Genomic DNA, 15,985 nt, shown 5'->3' with positions numbered 1-15,985 from the left:
TTTCTATTACAAATCAGGGGCAGACTTAGCAATTTTTTGCAGTCTATGCAGCTGCACAATGGCCCTGTGATACTTAATGGGTTAAGTAGGTGCTGAGACCCCTCCCAATGTCACATAGACTTGGATTTAGCTCATTTTCATCTAGCTGTCCATTGATACTCAGTGAAGGTTTTTACTTGGCCAGTAATTGAATGGGGGGAACTTACAAATTGACCTCACACAAGGGCCCTTTGGTAACTTTTCACGGTATGGCAGCATTTGTTCTGTGGCCTCCCATGAGCTAAGTTTTGTTTATGGAATGACAGTTTTGCATATTATGTAATCTTCCGCATTCGTTTTAGGGCTCAGAAAGTGTACGTTGTATCAACTCTGTATTGTATGCAGACATTTTTAGGCTGACCGGTTTACTTTAGATCTCTTTTCAAATCTATTTGACTAGTATGTCACTCATCAAATCAGCCCAGTTCTGCAACTTCTTTTAGCTATACCCAGGAGTTATTCTAAAAGCAGGATGCCCAACCTGTCATTTCGCCCACACAAATATGTGCAGCCTTCGACCGCTCCTTCAGTGTCCTTTACTAAAAATGTGCATTTGTTGCAAAGTGTACAGTATATCTGTGTTCTCACCCTTCCTCAGTCAGCTGATGATGACAAAAATGAGGAAACAGGTCCACGTCCCCTACCAGTCATATAAATATGCTATATTAACATACAAACTGTTTGCGGTAGGTTGCATAGGTCACTTTGAACATTTTTGGGATCGAATGCTGATTTCAAGTGGTTAAGAATTGATGTGTGTATGGCTAGCATACGACTGCTGGAGGTACATATCTAGATTTTAATTCTGTTGACATGTGCTCCACTCCCAAGCCCTACTGGAGGCCCAGGCCAATCCATATTATTTGCCTCAGATGGATCGTGTCATTGGTCAAGAAGTTGGCTGGTTAATGAATAGACTTACAGCAGGCAATATGGGCTTGTCAGCCACTGTACTTATGGTTAGTAATCATTTGCAGGTCCATTTACTAAAGGGTGAAGAGTCTGGAGAAGGCCGGAGAAGTGAACAATCTAGGATAACAAAGCTGAACTGGAAAAATTCTCCAATTCAGTTTACTTTCCAGTTCAGATATTTTGTCCTAGATTGTTCACTTCTCCTGCCTTCTCCAAACTCTTCACCCTTCAGTGAATAGACCTGTTATATTTTGAAGATAGGTCTACAGCTATTAAAGCCTCAAAACATCTGGGAAGAATTCCACAAGAGATGTGAGAATTTTCTCCCCCACTCAGCTAAAAAAAAGCATTTGTGAAGTCAGGTACTGATGTTGGATGAGAAGACCTGGCTTGCAATTGGCATACCAGTTCATCCCAAAAGTGTTCAGTAGGGTTGAGGTCTGGGCTCTGGGCAGACAACTTGGGTTCCTCCACACCAAACTCATCAAACCATGTCTTTATGGAGCTGGCTTTGTGTACAGGGGCACAGTTATGTTGGAACAGAAAAGGAAGTTGGAAGTGCACAATGATCTAAAACAGTGGCTCTTAACCTGTGCAACCTCAGGACCCACATATGTCCTCGGTGATTAAGTCGCTGCTGTGATGTGACGGAGCTCCATCCATACATTCATTGCTTGTACAGCTTTCTTGCGGGCCCTGTAGAGATGCGGGAGGCAGAATGTGACGTCAATCTGGTCCAAGCACCTCTACAGGGCATGCGAGGGAGCAGTGAGCAATGCACGTGTGGATGGAGCTCCCTCATGGCCATAGCTCCAACCCACCCTACCTCAAGCTGACACTTGGCACCGGGCAGCATATTTTAAATGGCTGCTTGGCACGAGAACTAGCAGTGCTGTGCTAGGGGGAGGCTGAGGAACTTCTCACCTAGAAAAGTGGAAGGCAAGCAGCGAACCACTGAACACGAGCTTGCGACCCACTTTTGGGTCACGACCCACCAGTTGAGAGCCAAGGATCTAAAATGTATTTGTATCCTGTAACAATACCAGAACTCTTCACTGGAAATACCTGGATTCTATCATTTGGAGTGGGTGCCCACATACTTTTAGCCATATAGTATAGGTGTGATAGGTGTCCACAAACCTTTTGCCAGATATCCAACACCCCTGGTGTGACAGCACAGATAAAGCCAAACTATACAACCATTTTTCCAACTTTCGTACTGTTGTTTCACACCTGATAGAGACCTCATCATTACAGGATATCCAACCCTTGGCTGCTATGGAGTTCAAACTCGTGGAGCAAAGGTACATTTCCTACTTAACATTTTGCCCATGCTATAAGAAGAGGCTGTCACTTTCTCATTCCCGTTACTGGAAGGGAAGTCATCTGTGTGCAGGAATTAGATGTAAAAAGTGCCTAAAACTGCTATAAATCTGTTATCAAATTTCTTCCGAAGCCATTTTTTATTTAAGCCAAATTGCAGCGTTGGGTTGCTGGTCCTTCAAATTAGTGGAACTGTTTCCGTCTACTCATAAAAAATGCCATAGGGATGTCAGAGCCATGGAAAAGATTGCCTTTTCTGGGTTTTATTCAGGGAATAGGCAGCAGTTAATAGGCAGTAGACTGCAATAAATAAATAAACCAGAGACTCGAGGTCACGGCGACAACAACAAAGGGTTTCTGAAGGCTGCGGTACGGAGCTTTTCACCCTGCTTTCCCACCCAGGGGCTTGTAAACACTGGCTAATGGCCATCGGACTGTACAGACCCGCTCTGTGTTCTCAGCATGTACAGTAATTTAATTCCCGTTAACTACTTCAGCGCTGTCTAGGAGGCACAGGTAACGCACTGGTAGGAATTTGGAAAGACAGAGACAGAATGAACCGGGCTTCCGTCCAATGCAAATAAAGCTCCAGCTGATTGTAAAATCTTTTCCCACACACAGACCTCTAGGCCTAGAAATATACCCAAAGCATTTTTTTTTTATTAATGTGTCATTGCATTTGAGTGATTTTTGTCTCCAGTCTGATCAGGTGCAAATTTTGAACTGGTGTAGTTTTGCTCCTCACCACTAGAGGGGGATGATCACAATACCAATGGTGGTAATTCGCAAAATCAGGAGAAGAGAGGATTCAGGGTTAGTTCACACCAGAAACTGCATCACAATTGCGTGCGTCTGCATTGCTTGGCAGTTATCTCCCTCCACTTTCCCATCTTCAGCCGATTGTTTTTATAGTTGGGATCATAGAGCAGTGGGCAGTCCTCCACATATTTTATAAAGATGTCAGCATCCACATCAGCCATGGCTCCACTATCTCTTCTACCTGCAAAGAGGAAGTCCCTGGATGATAACACAATTAATTCTGTGGGTTTTTTGGGGGGGATGCGTTCCGGTGCGCTTTGATGCGTTTGCATGCGCTTTGATGCGTTCCGGTGCGATCCGATGCAGCTAAACTAGGACGAGCAGTATTTTTTCTGACCGTATCTGAACGGACTGCAATGGTGTGAATTAAGCACAAGAAAGCCCATAGGAAAGCATTGTGATGTATTTTGGCTGCAGCAGCCAAACTGAACGGACTGCATCACAACTGCATATGGTGTGAACTAACCCTAAAGCCAAACTCCAGGCAAAACTTTTTGGTTGGAGTGTGGAAGTATTAGGACCACTGTCATGTTTTCAGTGATGCATGTGTCCTCTTTTGGTTGATGTAGATCGATGGAGGAGCCCTCCGCACACCTCACAGCAGTCCCGGCCGATAAGCAAAGTGGTGCTCGTAATGATAACCACGGATGGCGCAGTGCAAACACAGAACAAAAAAGCAAATCACCAGCACCCATTAGCGGGCATCATACAGTGTAATAGTGCTGATGTCATCACCAGAGGTCGCCTAAACTTTTGTGTATCAGTTGCCTGACCTCACACTCTTTATCTCAGCTGTCTATCCATATGCCTGACTCGGTAAACCTGCTCCTTCCATCCACACATACATACCTGTACCCAACTGTTGAAGCTTCTCAAGCTAACACTGCAGAGGAAGAGGGAAGTTGCATTGTGTGGCAGGTTGCTTCAGCCGATCTAAGAAACACTGTGAAGTGTCCCAGGCCGGCTTTTATGGACTGTGGATTTTCTGACTTTATCATGATAATGATAACCTAGAGTTGCTCTTTAAACCAGAATTCCAAAGTAATGGAAACGTTTTAAAGCGAGGAGCCATTGAATCAGTAAATACCACCAATTACCCCTTCCAGGTCTGGGTCAGGGGGTATCCCCGCTTTCCAGGGGCCGTCAGTAGCAATGCTGGAACGCAGCAGCACAGAATCGGGCCTTGTTCAGGCACGCACGGGGTGACGGCTCTGCGATGACATTTGTGAACTGCGAGGAATGTATAGAATGTTGTCACCACTTTAGGGCTTCCGAAGAAACACTTGTCTGTAGCACATGGCAGTCACAAGCATGGCTTTTATCTGCCCGTCCTGTACTCGGGGTTGGTGTCATCGGACATGGAAAGTGCTGGCCTTTCCTGTTACTAGAAAGCCGCTTTGTACTCGTGTGTGTGTATAGTTCCATAGTTCCCGGCCGTCTTTCCTGCAGACCCGAATCTTGCTTTGCGCCATAGTTTCTTCTTTAAAAGAGAAATCTGGGCAAAACGTTTATTAACCGTTGCAGTGCGGGGGGTAGCCTTACTGCTAGGGTTATTAAATGTTGTGCCCAGAGTTCTTCTGTAAATCTGAAATAAAGGACACAAATAAAAGCAGTTCTGTATTTAATAAAGTGTTACAGGAATGGGGAACTGTTAGTACCCCTGACAGGCTTTACTGCTATCTGGTGTCCCGTTAGAGATATTTATCCTCACTTCCTGTTCTGCGGACAACCTTTTACCACACAGGGAGTAAGGGAAAATCTTAAATGAAGAAGCAGACAATAAAAAGTGATGGAGGTTCTAACATTCCTCTACTTAAAAATCGATTAACCGATTAATCGAACTTAATAATCGGCTAACTAATCGATTTTGAAAATAATCGTTAGCTGCAGCTCTAATATATATACCTCTGTGCTTCCTATGTGTCTGTGTTGCTGATGGAGAGTTTTCTTCACTTCCTGTCAGTATGGATAGTAGTAAAAACCCTGGCAAGGGTTCTAATCCTTCCCAATGCTATCCAAAATGAAAAAAAGTATAGCACCCCGACATTCTTTGGTCACAATTTCCAGAAAGACTTCCGGACGACCAGCATGCTGTATAAAATTGTTTCTTTTTATTATGGATCTTATAAACCATATGTGAACCTTAGACCATAAAAGGTAAAATATTGCACCTTACCAGTCCTTCTATAAGATGGTTGCATTAGTTTCCTTTTTTCAGGTTTTGATTTCCTTTAGGCTACTTCCTCATGTCCGAGTTGCCTCCCTGATGATTAGGGTAATAATGACTGGTAGGCAGATATTTAACATGCAGCAGAATAAGTAGAGGGAGCAAAGAATGAATGAAGCAGGGATACCTAGACACTGCAGGTCCTCAGTTGCAGTTTCCTCTCCAGCAAGGAGAACAGTAAGGAAGCACAGTAGTGACATCACCAATTCTCCGGAAACAAGCAGTCAGATGCAGCAGTGCATGAGATGATCTCACGTTGCAGATACACAACTATAAGGCTCAAGGTACAACAGTGTTTAGGCACAGGAAGTGCATTCCTATTTATCATGAGGCAATCAAGGCACAAGGTAAATCTTTCTGGGTACTGCCAAGCACAATTAACATTCTAGTTGTTCCCTCTAAAATCTTTTTTTGAGTCCACCTTAAAGCGGATCTTAACAATGCATCCCTCTATGTATGATGATTTATAATAACATAGACAAGTCAGGTGTAAAATGCTTTGATTGTGAAATAGTTACACTTGCAGAGCATTCACTTCCTGCTTGGAAAGGGCAAAAAGATCAGTTTGCCAAAGCAATGCACACTGGGATTGCCTTGTCATCTGCAGAGCATTGCTGGGAAATCTCATCTGTAATGTCATGAGATCTCGGGGGAAAGGCATTCTCCTCCCCTGAGGTGATGTGCATGGTCACATGTCCTAGTCACATGTGCCAGAGTTCCAGGAAACAAAGGGAGAGCTAGTATTCTGCCCTTAGTAAACATGGCCACTCTCAGAAGACTGGGGAAGAAAAGAGAAATGAGATATGCAAAGAATACAAAGCCGGCAATTATCTAGAAGTATGTGTTAGTAGATTGTCATTACTAAACATCTCTAAAGGTGTGTTTGTTGTTTTTTTAAAGATATGGGCAAAGGTCCGATTTAAATGCCCCTTTCTCGAAGACTGGATATGTAAAAAAAAAAAAAAAAGGCTCTTTTAGCTCTGAAGCTGTTGAATTTCAGAATGTGTTAGACTTGCCTATTAAACATCTACTATAAAGAAAATAGTTTCCCATAGAAGCTGCTGGTCCAGAGACCTTTCTAGGGTTAATCATCAATTGCAGGATTAGCGCAGGATTTTCCCTGAAGTACTTCCAGAAGGAACAGTCCATGATTGCCTTTGTTAGACAGAACATCTCAGAGTAGCTTTATAATGGGAAACACAGTCATGACAGGCCATAGTAGTGTAGGAAACATCAACGTATGACTGTAACTCTCTTCTGCACAAAGGGCACATCTAGATGGTTATTTAAGTAGCCAAGACTACCACTAGACGCTGCTTATAGGGTTCAGTTAAAGGAGAACTATGGGGTTAAGTCTTTTCCCCATAGTTCTCCTTAGGGTAACGGGAGGACTTAAAACTAGCGTCCTCCCGTCACCCTAGGCTCAGTATACCGCGAGCTGTAGCTCGCGGTATACTGAGACACTGCAGTATACAGCGAGCTGCTGCTCGCGGTATACTGAGACGCCGCAGCTGAAGCGGATGCCGACAATTGTGCCGGGATCCGCCCAGCTGCGTGACTGACAGCTGGCTCTGCCTATCTAAAGGCAGAGCCAGCTGTACCCGCCCCCTCACCCGTCCGTTCCGCCAGTCAGCGCTGGCGGATTGGGGAGGGGGGAATCCAGCCCCTCCCCTGTCACGGCAGAGAGCTGTGACAGGATCGAGAGGTGAGCGAACGCCGGTATATGTTCGCTCACCTCCCGATCTACTGAGCCGACCTGTGACAGTCTCATTTTCACAGGTCGGCTAGAACTATGAGGTGAGTGGAAAGCACTCCTTTAACTCTACGACCTGCCATTCTGCTCTATGTCCATTGGTTTGTCTGATATGTCAAGCAGAGCACATCTCGGTTCAACTGATTTATACTGGACCTGGAAAAACTGTATTGCAACAAAATGCTGGCCAGACCCGGGCAGATATCTTCCAATATGGTGTGGGGTGGAGCAATCAATTTAAACAGATATCTGTTAGTCTTACGAGGATGTGATGGGCCAAGGAGTAGCAGAGAGAGTAATTTGTTTTCCTTACAGAGCTGGTACTTGGGCCATGACTTTCACTGGCCTCCCTTCTGGAGGGGAGCTACTTTTGTTCCCCATGGTCCCTGTGTGTGCTGTAAAGTAGTCACCGCTCCGAGCTCACTCCCGGGATGGACTACAATCTCATGTTTAGTTTCCTAATTTGTATTGAGATTGTAGTCCATCACGGGACTGAACTTGGAGCGGTGACTACTTTGCAACACACACAGGGACCATGGGGAACAAAAGTAGCCCCCGATCATCATGCAATTTTTAATTGCATGATGATCGGGGGGGCCGGGGGCACAACGGAAGTTGCTATATACAGTATGTACATTACACTTCACCTTTAATGCATTTTTAAAAAGAATAGGCAAATAGTTCTCAGTTTGTCTTGATATCAGTCTCCTGAAATCCCCCTTTACAGCAGAATTCAAACTGGGAGAGAGAGGAGCAGTATTCTATAGCAGGGATCCCAACCTGAAAACAGCTATCTGCTCATTTTTTTTAGTATTCTGACGACTGCAGCCGTCAGAATAAAAAAATTTAAAAAAACAGCATAGGAACGAATAGCTAGATTGCTATTGGCTATTTCAATTTGCAATAGCCAATAGCAAGCTGGCTATTGCACCCGCCCTCTGCTGCTGTCAATTAGCAGAGGAGAACCTGATGGAGAACTTAAGGTACGTCTCTGCTGATTGACAGCAGCATTGGGCGGGTGCAATAGCTAGTCTGCTATTGGCTATTGAAAATTGAATTAGCCAATAGCAATCTAGATGTTCATTCCTATGCTGTTTTTTTTTTTTAAATTTCTCTCTGGCTGATGTCAGAAAAAAAAAAAAACAGATCGCAGGGAAAGGTTTACTCTTCTAGATATAGCAGAGTAAACCTTTCCTGAGCAAATGTTTCTGTCCCGGGCAGCCGGGAGCCGCTATCTAATATCGGGAGACTCCAGGAACATCCGGGAGAGTTGGGATGTCTGCTATAGGCCAGTCAGGGCTCAGTTAGTTTGCATTGTGCTGTTTATCAACAGTTTGAACATTTTGACAGGAGAGGATAACAGTGTGATGACCTCATCAGTCTGCTGTGAATGGACAATGATGGAGACCAGGCTGTTTTGCTTGCCTGTAGTAGAGAAAAGTGTGGTCACTGACCTTGCTTTTCTGTATGGCAGTTGTGCCTGGATCACAAGACTGGCTGAATTCAATTACAAATCCTTTAGCAGGTTAAACAGTTCATGCAAATGTACTTCGGCTGATAATGAAGCTGTTTGCCTGGAGTTCAGCATTAATAACTGTCTTTGAAAGGTTATGTAGGCAGTTGCTCTATTTTATATGAATTGCCTGCAGAGCTGCTGTTTTCCTTTCCTACACAGGTAATACATGAGACTGTGAGTCATCTGGCAGCCTTCTCCCCAAACATTGCCATCTGAGAATGTACAGTGCGTTATTTAACATTCCTGGGGATAGTGGACAGAATGCCGTGTCCCCAGATGTCTTTCCACCCTCTGGACACGGGCCCAGGTTTACGTGGAACCTTCTAGTCAGTGTCTAAGACTGGCAAATATCTCATTTGTAACAAGCTGCATTTGAAGGGGAAGGCTATTCTTTATTTGGATACTGAGATGTTTTGGGGATTGGCAGAGTCGCAGGAGTCCTATATTGAACTCAGCAAGCCTATCAGCAGCAAAACAAAAGTCCACATCCACAAAGGAGAACCCACGTGATACTCTTCAGGTCTATATCGTCTCAGGAACATAGAAGAAATGTGCTAGCTTCAGCCAGGAAAAGTTTCAATGGCGTCCAAATACGGCGGCACCAAAGGGCCCGGCCAGCAGTGGAGCTTTCTGAGGTGTATCCGAAATCAATGAGGTGCCACAGCCCTCCCCTTACTCTCTCTCCCCATTCTCCTCTTTCCTTATCAGCAGGGTTTGGACCAAATCCGAGGTCATCCGAACCCAGAAAGAAGTTGTCATTTCCGGCCCAATCAGCTGTGACCGAGGCATCCCCTGCCCTGCAGCTGCATGTAAGCAAAGGGGCGGGATGCTGATGACATCATTGAGCCATGTGGCCATATAAGGTCGATTATGTTAACAGCATCCAACCCCTTTGTGTATGTGCAGCAAATGCCCCGGCTGCAGCTGATTGGACTGGCACTCACAGCTTCCTTCCGGGTTCAGATGAGCTTGGGTTCGGTCCGAAATCAAATTTATCCCTACTCATTTATCAAAGCTGTACTCTGAGCAGAAATGTTATTATATGAGTATAAAGATGCTTCCGTACCCTTAAAGAATTTCTTCTTGTGAGAAGGCAAAGTCATCCGGGCAGTGAGAAAAACTACATTTTTTGATGCAGAAATTGGCCCTCGGATCCCTTAAGATCCCGTTTTCTCCCGTCCCAGCTGGCAGTGAATATAATACCTGGTACTGTATCATATGGAGGAGAATGTAACAGCGCTGGACCAATCACCAACTTCCTGGCTGGTATTTTACTGGTCTAAATGGGACTAGTTGCAAATATTAATAACGGAATAGAGACTGTAAGGCAAATAACTTTTTTTTTTAACCAAGAAAAGGCGACCCTACCATCAGCACAGTAAGGTACGGAGAGTTCATAGCCATGTGTAATGCCGCAGGGACAGGAGGTCTAAATCCATTAGCCAGCAGGTGGAGATCCCATTGTTCACACTTTTTAGCCTGGATGGGGTAATCGAGAGATCTCAAGCTGCGTATGGCCAGCTTAAGGCTAGGTTCCCACCTGCACGATCTGTGACCGCGCGGCAATTGTGCACGAAATTGCGCGGATTGCCGGGTGGTCACCAAGTCGCCCTCCACATATTTTCTAATGGCACCCCAGTCGCGCTGGGCGCATCGCACGGTTTCCCGCCGCAAATCCGCCTGTGCAATTGAACACAACCTCCACTACACTCCAGCAATAGAGTTACAATTCTCCCCTGCTAACATGAATAGGTTAAACCATGATCCATAGTACATAACATGTAGTTGTACTATGGATCATTTAAAGTCACCTGTCCCTTTAAGAAAAAGTATCGGTAATTGGTATCGCAAGTACATGAGGGGATGTACTTGTACTTGTACTTGGGCCTGAAAAAGTGGCATCGGGACATCCCTAATATATATATATATATCTTTACAAGGACTGTAGGTTGCAATTAATAGCGCTCAGCCCCCTTTGCGGCTCCCTCGCCTTGCAGATTTTCAGGATGAAGGTGAAGCCGTTTGATTTATTGCCCCTTTTATACAGAAGGCCGTCTGATCGTCGCTCTTTTCCAACGCGCTTGTACGCCTCTGCGAACACCAACAAGGTCATCTGAAGATTTTGTTTTCACCCTCGCTGCGCTTTAGATTGTAAGAGAACTACCAAGAATCGCTTTCTCTCACATCCTCCCGCCAGAGCGAGCGTCTTCCTAGAAGCATCGGCTAGATTTTTTTTCTCTTTTAATAGCACATTTCATAGAAAGTGAAAGAAGACTTTTTTTTTTTTTTGCTGCGTTTGTTTATTTTGTATTTCCTCTCCTGGAAAAAAGCAGCGAGTGTCGGTAATTGAACATAAAAATAGCTCTCGCTGCTCAACAGTGTAGCCTGGAGCCCCGCTTAATGCGGTGCTATGTTTTAAAGAGTGATATGTGGATTGTTTAAATAACTTTTTTTTTTAAACCCCTAGAAGTGTGGCTGCCCCTTGCACTGCAAGGGTTAACTGCACAATTAAAGCAGATGTACTCACCTGATCCTCGGTCCGGCGGCGGTCAGCCTCTCTTCCCCTCTGCTTCGGCTATGGAATTTTCCTTGGTGTCCGCACGTCTATTATTATTATTATACAGGATTTATATAGCACCAACAGTTTGCGCAGCGCTTTACAATATAAGGAAGACATTACTATCACAATACAAGACAAAATGGTGAGGAGGGCCCTGCCCCTGAGGGCTTACAGTCTAAAAGGGAGGGGCAAGTGATACATGAGGAGGTAGCTGTGTGGGAATGAATTGTTTGCGAACGTGATGGTTCAGTGGTTAGGTTGCAATAGCAAGTCAGTGGACCTCCATTAGATGTGATGATGTCATCAGTCCTTGGACCAGTGTTAGCAGTGGGCTGGCTCTTGGGAGGAGCTATGCAAATATTATTATTATTATTATACAGGATTTACATAGTGCCAACAGTTTGCACAGCGCTCTACAATATAAGGAAGACATTACAATCACAATACAATTCAAGACAAGATGGTAAGGAGGGCCCTGCCCCTGAGGGCTTACAATCTAAAAATATCAAAACGCCTTAATGGGTGGGTGTCATTCTGAAGGACTGAGTATATCTAGGCAGGCTGCATTGACATATAGATTGCCCTAGTAACGTCCACATGTGATGCTGAGGCGCCATGATTGAAAGAGCCGAAATCTAATAAATAAAAGGGGCGGGTTCAGGTACAGTCAGGCTGCAGAAGAAAGAGCTAGATGATGCTGAATGTCCGGCAGCCAGGAAATGAGGCGGGCTCTATCTGATTTGCTGCAGCTTCTAATGCACATTGTGAGAAGCTCACAGTGTGCAGTGAAATCAGAGGAAGGCATTTCAGTCCGGTACAACTGTGCAGGACTGACGGGTAAGGTCAGAGTTCAGATTTAAGTTACAACATTTGTTTTTTCCTCTTATGTAACTACTTTGGCAATGCCAGTAAATCAGCCATGTGTCTGCTGAGAGCCAGTCGCAGGCACCGAGAAAACTTTTGTATGTATTCTTATCTGCCGACATGAAAGATTGCCGGCAAATATTTGTTTGGTTCCCATGGTGAGCGGGAGGGGACTGTGAACTGGCTTTGTTAGAGCCATAGTGCTTTGGACTTTGTCAAGGGGACATCCGGGGACAAAGCTCTGGGATCCTTCTACATACCTTCATTTAATAAATATATTCATACATAGGACTTTCAGAGTGCACAGCAAACCAGCTCACCTTCAAACTCACTCTGTAGTCGTCACTAGCAGTTCATATCTCGGGTTGGCTTATTTTATGTCTGGGGGATTTCCCCGCCACAATTCACAGTTCTGTCCAACATTGTGGTCATTGTAATTCCAATTCATAGTACGGAACCTCTTCAGGGTGGCATGAACAGAATATTGGGATGTCAATTTGTGACACAGTGACTCCTTCTTTATTGCCTTATGGAGAAAACAAGATACGGTTTAATTGATGTTGTCTGCCCAAAACTGGGATATTATTTTAGGTGGAGCTGACCTTTAGTCATTCCACTAATTATCAAAATTCCAGAGTGAATTCACTGGTTTCTAATATGTCCTACCTGAGCTGAAGACTCGCCTACTGCCTGCCATTACAAGAAGGGTGCAGGAGGGGAAAGAGGAGGACCCTGAGCTGCAGGAGGGGAGAGAGGAGGAGCCTGAGCTGCAGGAGGGAAGAGAGGAGGTGCCTGAGCTGCAGGTGCTTCCACAGGTGATTACAAGTGGCTGGGGGGAGGGCATAGAGGAGGAGCCTGAGCTGCAGATTCCACCTACATTTGGCTGGAGGGAGGACATAGAGGAGGAGCCTGAGCTGCAGACTCCACCTCCTACCTGTGCTCACAAGGTGGTTAACGGGAGGGAAGAGAGGAGGAACCTGAGCTGCAAACTCCACCTACCTGTGCTCACAAGGTGTCTAGAGGGAGGGTAGAGAGGAGGAGCTATATCTTTAGACTCCACCTCCTGTATGTACTCCCAGGAATGGGGTAAAAGGGTTGCAGGGTGCTCTCAGGGAAAACGGTGAAACCAGTGAACACAGCAGATCACATTTTCACAGGCCCAGATTTAGGGACATTAATTACATAATAAGCATTTTGAACTACAGAGATTAGGGCCCCATGCACAAGGGAATTAAAATACATACATCCAGGTATGTTTTGGAGCTCATTTCTGAACGCAGCTGGAAACAGGAAATGCTTTGCTATGGTCAAATGGACATCTAGACATTCAGTGGCATCTTGGTGCATTCAGACTAGGCTTTGTTTACACAGCGCTGGGGGGTCCTTGGTTTGAATCCCGGCCATATCACTATCTGCGAGGAGTTTGCATGTTCTCCCTGTGCTTGCATGGGTTTCCTCCTACACTCCAAAGACATGCTGGTAGGTTAATTGGCTTCTGTCTAAATTGGCCCTCGTATGTATGCATGTGAGATTGGGACCTTAGATTATAAACTCCTTGAGGGCAGGGACTGATGTGAATGTGAACTATGTGAAGCGGTGCGTAAATTGTTGGCGCTATAAATACCTGTAATAATGTAAATCTAGGAACATCTAAATGCATTACAAAGTGATCCGGGAGGCATGAAAGTTGTTGTACTCACCAGATGCCTTCTATGGTGTTTCATGCATGAGGCCTTGACTTACAGGACGGCATGAATGACAGGAAGAAAACTAGAGATACAGCTCGCTGTTTTCTTAGAATCAGTGTAATTGCAGACTTTCTTCTTATGATGTTTACATGTATTTGCCACAAAGACTTTTCTTTTTAAAACAGGAAGTTCTGTCATGTATTCCAACTGCAGGTATTGCCATATCTAACCCTGAACTTTTATATTCCAGGTGGTCACGTTGTGGTACAGAGCACCGGAGGTTCTGCTGCAGTCCAGTTACGCCACGCCGGTGGATCTCTGGAGCGTCGGCTGTATATTTGCAGAAATGTTCCGCCGAAAGTAAGACACATATTGGTTTTTATTCATTTATGTGTGTATGTGTGGGGGTGGGTCCTTAAAGGAGAACTATGAGGTGAGTGCTTTTCACTCACCTCATAGTTCTAGCCGACCTGTGACAATGAGACTGTCACAGGTCGGCTCAGTAGATCGGGAGGTGAGCGAACACATACCGGCGTTCGCTCACCTCTCGATCCTGTCACGGCTCTCTGCCGTGACAGGGGAGGGGCTGGATTCCCCTCTCCCCGCTCCGATCTGCCAGCGCTGACTGGCGGAACGGACGGGGGAGGGGGCGGGTACAGCTGGCTCTGCCTCTAGATAGGCAGAGCCAGCTGTCACTCACACAGCTGGGCGGATCCCGTCTTCTAAGTCGTGATCCGCACCGGCTGCGGAGTCTCAGTATACCGCGAGCTGTAGCTCGCGGTATACTGAGCTTAGGGTAACGGGAGGACGCTAGTTTGTGTCCTCCCGTTACCCTAAGGAGAACTATGGAGAAAAACACTGACCCCATAGTTCTCCTTTAAGGTGTCCATAAGGGTATTAAACACAAAAGCAAGCTGAGACCTGGGCAATTCCTGCATTGCTCATACACACAGTTTTATAAAAGTAAGTACGACACATTGTGCTACAGATGCATAGCTGGAACCCTCCAGACACATGCTGCACCCCCTAAAGTTCATATGCAAATGCAGACTTTTGGAAAAGTCAGTACATGCCTACAAATACATACATACACTACTATTTGCCAGGCCTTCTAATGCTCTATTATTTTGTAATAAATGAATATGCCAGAAGTTATGACAATAAAAATTGCAGCAATACCCAGCGTTTTCTTGGCGCTGCCCCCCTGGAGACTTATGACTCCCTGGTTAGGTGCTGCTCCATTTCCAGGGTGTAATCAGGCCTAGCTTCATCTAACCCACTTCCTGCATGTACAGTGCATTATGGGCCCGCTCCATTGGGGTGCAGCATAATATTGCCCCTGGCTCAGTGTACAAAGCTACTGAAAAAAATGCCAACATCAAAACATCAGCACCGTTGTCTGCTTCAAGAAAAAAGTTGCAGAGGACTGTGTTCTTCGCATGACTGCCCACAAGTCATCTAAAAAAAATGAGGTGCGCATGATAAAACACATGTGTTGGTGTGGATGGGCCCATTTGGTTTCCCTTTCACAATACACCAGCCACATAGGGAAGAATGGGACTTATACTTGAAGTGCATTTACATTAAAGTGACATTAAACCCTCAGATTTTTTAACATAAACCAATACTGTAATGTGTGCCTTACTGTAATCCATGGTAGTTTCCCTTCTCTTTGATGCTCTTCCTTTTAAATCTGTATCTCTTCTCATGCTTGGGGAGAACTTCCCTTTGCAGCTGAGTGCCTCTTCCTGTAGTGCTGGCTCAGGTTTCAAAAGTACACACAGACACCATGTATCCATTCCAGAGACAAGGCAGTCTGCTGCAAAACAGAAGTTCTGCCCAGCATGAGAAGAAATACAGATTTAAAAGGAAGAGCAGCAAAGAGAAGGGAAACAACCATGGATTACAGTAAGGTACACATTACAGTATTGTTTTATGTTAAAAAATCTGAGGGTTTAATGTCACTTTAAGCAAAAACTGCATAAAAATGGATAAGCGTGAATAGGCCTTGAAACATAACCCCCGAGGGGCATGTCAGGACCGTTTGTGCATGTGGCAGTTGCCTAAAAAATAGCTGCTACTTCTGATTGAAATCCTCAGCTACATTGGGGCTCAATGCTCCACCACCCCAATTCTTCACTTAGGCAGTAAAAAATCTGATGGGGGTTCTTTCCTGTCCCCACTCTATCCATCCACAGCTAACAGTGAAGGTTTTGCCTTTACTAGAGATACCTTAAGTGGCAGTTCTTAAAGTGAACCTGTACTGCATTTTAAATACAAACCT

General features: G+C 45.1%; 1 protein-coding gene across 1 annotated transcript in view; it reads left to right on the top strand.

The window, feature by feature from the left end:
* The window catches only part of CDK6 (cyclin dependent kinase 6), a 101,513-nt gene that overhangs the window by 73,051 nt on the left and 12,477 nt on the right, over positions 1 to 15,985 (top strand). Inside the window, exon 4 of the mRNA XM_018557584.1 lies at positions 13,952 to 14,061. Within this exon, the coding sequence (XP_018413086.1) occupies positions 13,952 to 14,061 (110 nt within the window). The remainder of the gene's footprint in view (positions 1 to 13,951; positions 14,062 to 15,985) is intronic.

This window comes from Nanorana parkeri, unplaced genomic scaffold (assembly GCF_000935625.1).
Source record: "Nanorana parkeri isolate BGI_ZX_2015 unplaced genomic scaffold, ASM93562v1 scaffold291, whole genome shotgun sequence".
NCBI lineage: Eukaryota > Metazoa > Chordata > Amphibia > Anura > Dicroglossidae > Nanorana > Nanorana parkeri.
This window is presented reverse-complemented; position numbering and strand designations above follow the sequence as displayed.